The sequence below is a fragment of the Poecilia formosa genome, unplaced genomic scaffold (genome assembly GCF_000485575.1).
Source record: "Poecilia formosa unplaced genomic scaffold, Poecilia_formosa-5.1.2 Scaffold21, whole genome shotgun sequence".
NCBI lineage: Eukaryota > Metazoa > Chordata > Actinopteri > Cyprinodontiformes > Poeciliidae > Poecilia > Poecilia formosa.
Window position 1 is genome coordinate 397,319 of NW_006799960.1, and position 5,407 is coordinate 402,725.

General features: G+C 36.5%; 1 protein-coding gene across 1 annotated transcript; it reads right to left on the reverse strand.

Moving 5' to 3' along the window:
• Positions 1-1,358: 1,358 nt before the first annotated feature.
• LOC103135010 (lactose-binding lectin l-2-like) lies at positions 1,359-2,595 on the reverse strand. Its single transcript, XM_007547547.2, has 2 exons — positions 2,294-2,595; positions 1,359-2,190 (listed from the first exon to the last, which is right to left on the reverse strand). Exon 2 carries the CDS (start codon positions 2,054-2,056, stop codon positions 1,568-1,570), a length of 489 nt encoding a protein of 162 aa, XP_007547609.1. The 5' UTR covers positions 2,057-2,190; positions 2,294-2,595; the 3' UTR covers positions 1,359-1,567.
• Between the last annotated feature and the right edge of the window lie 2,812 nt (positions 2,596-5,407).

Genomic DNA, 5,407 nt, shown 5'->3' on the forward strand with positions numbered 1-5,407 from the left:
GATAGATAGATAGATAGATAGATAGATAGATAGATAGATAGATAGATAGATAGATAGATAGATAGATAGATAGATAGATAGATAGATAGATAGAGCTATTCTCAATAATTGGATTGATTTAATAAATGTTTTTCATGATTTCAACTGTAACCAAAACTGATTTCCTCATAAAGTTAGTGAAATAATGTCTCACACCCAAATATGTCAGTGGAAATGAACAAACTAAATACAAACATTTCCGCTTACTTTTTATAAATATTTTATGTTTTATCTTACATCATAATGAAACACCACAAAAACCCATAAACGATTCCCCCACCCACACACACTTTTCAATGGCCTCTCCTAGAACCTATAAATGGTGTCTGGACTCCTGTGGAAGTATTTGTCCAACACCCTGGAGAGGACACAGAAAAGGCAAGTGAGTCACTTCATATTAGCACTCCACACTTAACAGAATAAGCACACAAGCATTTGCTCAATCTTACCCACCAGTACCTCCTTGCTCTGAGTAACAATTATTCTCCCTTCACAGGCAACCACCTCACTTCTCAATGAAGAGCAGCTGTGCAGAACCCAGAACAAAAGGCTACATGCTAATCACTAAAAATACTCAAATACAGTTAAAATGTCTTGTGTGCAAATTATTTATGTGCAAATCTATGGTTAAAGTGCAGTGCTAAATATAGTGCTTGTTAATTAAGTGCAAAAAGTGCTTTTAAAGTGCTATGTAGTGACTTAAGTAAAAATAGTCCCAGTAATGAAGCTCTCCATTACACAAAGCATATAAACTAGATAAACTAGGTGCTCCTATTCAAGGTTGGTAGATAAGTATAAGTAAGTACCCTCTGGTCTAATTCCTTTTCTAGGTTTGAAGAGAAGGTTATGTCCTCATTTTATTTAAAAATTATGCAAATCAATTTTTTTTTATAATTTCAGTAAGAATTGGGTATCTGATCATTTTCAAAACTCCTAATATTGTTTATATATAATACAGTTTTGCTGCTAATAAAAATCTGCAATATTGCATGTTCTACATATTCCACAGACTAAACTCAGTTCTTGATCAAACCATCTGTCTAGAGAACATCTCTAGAGAAACTTAAAACACCAAAACCAGACATTTGTTTAATTGTATAAAATGTTGAGTAATTTTTGCATATTATTGTTTTAATTCTTTTTCTCTGTCCCTCACAAACACTGAAATAGGGGGGAAAATGGAGCATGAAAATTTGCCATTTTCTTAATGTCATCGATAGATTAGTGGAATATACCTCCATTAATTCTAGAAGCAACACTTAATAAAATATCTAAAACATTGTTAAATTGTCCCTAGTAAGAACCACACAGAGAAAGCATTTTAAATGTAGATAAGACTTTATCACAAGGATGTATTTTACACTTACGGTTGTATAAGAGTACATACAATCTAGACAGTTAGGGGGGGGATCACATTTCCAGAAATATATCCTTCCATTGGGTTTTGTTGGAAAAAAAAAACTGGTTGAATTTAAACTGAAAAATCAAGAAATTCAACACAATATTTTTTTCTTTTAATTTTTTGTGTCTAGGGACAAACTGTGCGAGTTATGCAGACAAAAGTTAATTTACTTGAGCACATAGAATCGTTCCAGTAAAAATTGCTCCCGTAGCTTGTATTTCCACAGTGTTCATTTCCACCATTATTGTCAGGCTGTCCAGAATCCCATCTGAAAAATGTGTATTTAGACCCATCGGACCAAATCCACCCTCCTTCCTTATGCATATCAGTGAGTCCAATCCAGGTCGGTGACCGAGTTGGATCAAAGTTCTTGATCAGCAAATTGACATAATTGTGTTCCTCAAGACTGTGGATGGAAACCAGGTTGGCTCCCTCTGACACACATTGGAGCTCTGCTTCTCCCCAGGTCATCCCTGAGGCAACATACTTGTAGCAGCGACCCTGGAAGCTGAACCAGAACGGGGGACAGCCGCCACGCATCAGCTTCAGTTCCTGTCCATCTGAAGGATGCTCAGCAGCCAGAGCCAGACCAAAGAGGAAGAGGAACCACATCATCTTGGAGCTCGATGTCTCTGATGTGGAGGGATCTGAAGATCTTGATGGAGTTTCTCTGCAGTGATGGATGTAGAAGAGAATCCTGGAGAGGCAAACGGCAGGCTGCTTCCTTTTATAGCACCAAGAAAGGGCATCTGCAGGGTTATGTAATGATTAAAAGTTAATGCATCTATTAACATGCCCATCTGCACTCAGCACCACAGCTTTTTGGACATCGTTTTAAAAGTAACAGCTCACCTGAAAATAAGTTTGAATATAAATTTTAAATTATGAGGTAATATTTTGACCGTAAAATCTGAGAAAATATTAGCAGACCAGACCAACTGGACCAGGGGTGGGAAACTCCAGACCTCAAAGACCAGTCTCCTGCAACTTTTAGATGTGTCTCTATTTCAACACACCTGAGTCCAATAATGAGGTCGTTAGCAGGACTCTGGAGAACTTGATTGCACTTAGGAGTTGATTAAGCTATAGGATTCATGTGTGTTGGACCAGGGAGACATCTAAGAGATGCAGGACACCGGCCTTCGAGGACCAGGATTGCCCACCCCTGAACTGGACTGTACCCAAGCTCCTTCTTTGTAAAAATCTGTGACTCCAATCAACAACTTCACAAACTTGTTTTCTCCAGACTGTGGATGAACTAGAGTTTAGATTTATGGCATGTTTAATAAGCTTGCAAAACATACAGACCAGTGAGAGCCAAATGAGAGTTCATTATGTAAAGTTGTGTTGATCTACTTATTGCAGTGTAAATAGAGGAGTACGAACATACTCTTTAACCTGTTGAGGAGATAAAGAAAATAAGTAGAAGTGCAGAAGTTCATCCGATGGTAACAAGTGCAGCACAATGTGTGAAATTTACACAGCAAAAAGCAAAAATTCACCTGTCTAAATGTCTTTATTAGATGAAAATATGATTAAATATAAATATTTTAAAGCAAAACGTTTTACTTTAGACTTGTACAGAATTCAAAGATAAAAAAAAGGAGTAGAGCAATATATTCTTGGAGTCTGATGCTTTTGAATTTGAGAGATTTCAGTGTTTTGCTGGAGTTTATTTGCAGGGATAAATGCTGAAGAGAGATCTGGATAGACAGAAGTATATCTTTTCTCTTTTCTATTCCTCAGAAAGGAGATCTAATGGTTTCCTGTTAATGAGCTGCTATAATGTAGAAGTTCCTTCTTAGGAACTCTTTATCTGTTTCCTTCTGGAGAAGTTATGTTATCATCACGATTGTGCAAATATACTAGAGGCCATAGATACCAGCTGCAGGTTTTCTTTATTACTTTCTCTGAGTTTGCTGCACTATGCCATTGCTACTTTAAGATTACCTTCTGCAGTTTCTGCAGAGGTCGATCCAGTTCACCAGTCAATGGTTTTTCACAGAGACGGGAAATACAAAATTTGTTCAGCTGTGTCACTTGACAACATAAGACAAGTTATCTGCATGAGGTTTGACCAGCAGAGACCAGCTGCAACTCAAGGACATTCTTATCATTGCTGCACCTCTGGTAAAATGGAAAAGTAACAGTTGCTCATGGTTGTTCATCATTTGCAGTCCTATTACGCCCAAAATTATGGCTGTAATAACTGGGCAGTGGTAACCATATTACTTTTAGCCCTCCTGTTATGTTGCGGGTCAGATTGACCGGTTTTAAAGTTTTACTTTTTTTTTTAAATAGTTGGAAGTATTTTTTATTTATTTATTTTTTTGCATAAACTTTTTCTATTTGTCTTAATAGGTGCACTCTACATATAAATTGAAAATGTATTCATTTTACACATTTGCAACACCCCCTGACAAACAGTGGAGTTCTGCATCAGCCGAGGTCATGTGGGTGGCGATGTACTTGTAGCATCAGCCATTGAAGCTGCACCAGAACATGGGACAATCACCACGCTCCAGCTTCACTTCCTGCTCATATGAAGGAGAGAAGGCTCCCAGAGACAGACCAAAATAAGAGTAACTGCAGCATGATAGGGTTTCAGTCTCTTCTGAAGACCAACTTCTAGTCACTTCTATGGAAAGGTGTATGTTTCCACAGAAGATGTTGATAAGCTACTTTCTTTTATATTCCTGCGAGGGGGCTGTCTTCAAAGCGCTTTGCAGTTTTGGACTAAGTTGATTGGTCATTCCTCAGAGACAGGTTTTTCTGGTTGGACACTACTTTGTGGAAGTTAAAGGTCATGTATCAAACCTAATCAGTTTATGTTTATGTCTTAAATTCATTGTTAAAAATATTTATTGACATTCAGCAAGAATGGTATCATTAGTATAATTACTGTGTAAAACTAACAGTGTGGTTTTGTTGCTCTATAAACACTATTTTATTGCATGCATAAACTAGTACCGTCTGCAAATGGACATTTTATTTAACGTAAAGCAGGAGCTGAAAATAATTGTGAATAAATAAGTGGATACTGACCTCTAGTGGCCAGGAAATGTAACAAGCACTTCCTAAATTTCAGATTTTTAGTTGCTGAATTCTGCATCTTCTTTTTTTTTCTCTTTCACAGACTGTAGGAATATGCACAATAATATGTTCTCAAAATCAGAATAAACTATAAATAAAATAACTTCTGAAGAAATCCAATTTAGAAAATGGAAGTAATTTCGGTACTTCTAACTGACTTAAAACAAAAGACGCTTGGTCTGATTCAGCTTCAGAAATCTGTGTCTTTTTATTAACAGTGAGTATTTTGTGTTAAAATGTTTGACAACATCATAATGTTTGAATATTATTTTTAGGTTAACTGCTGCATGAATTTGTGAGAACTACTTTATGTATAAAATTTTAACTTATGGTTGTAATTTGTAATTTTAATGGTCAGGTGTTTTGCCCATCATAACATTACCAGGCTGAACTATTGCAAAGCAAAATGTCTCCCCTAAGTGAGCCACCACAAGGGGGCAGCACTGACACACTTGGACAGAAGATACCGCAAAGCTTTGACCTGTTTCCACAGTTCATAACCTCCTAACTATGAGTAAAACATAGTTTGAGAGGAAAGCAGGGCCGTGCAGAGACCACTTAAAGGGCAGGTGCTCAAAAAAAAAAAAAAGGGCACATCTTACCGCATTCTAGGACAGAATATTAACAAAGCCTCTCAGCTTTCAGAGTTTAATAAACAATGGTAAATTACAAAATTGTGAAATATACAATCAAAGTTAAGGCACATCTCTATACAGAGCATACAACTATGCATATGTAAGATATTTTATTAGTAATTTCTTTCTGCAGGTCTATTTTGTTATAGGAAAGTATTGCAATATTCAAACCCACAATTTAGCAAGATATGTAAATCAGAGCTGGTGGTTTAGCTGTGATTTACATATTTTGTCTTTA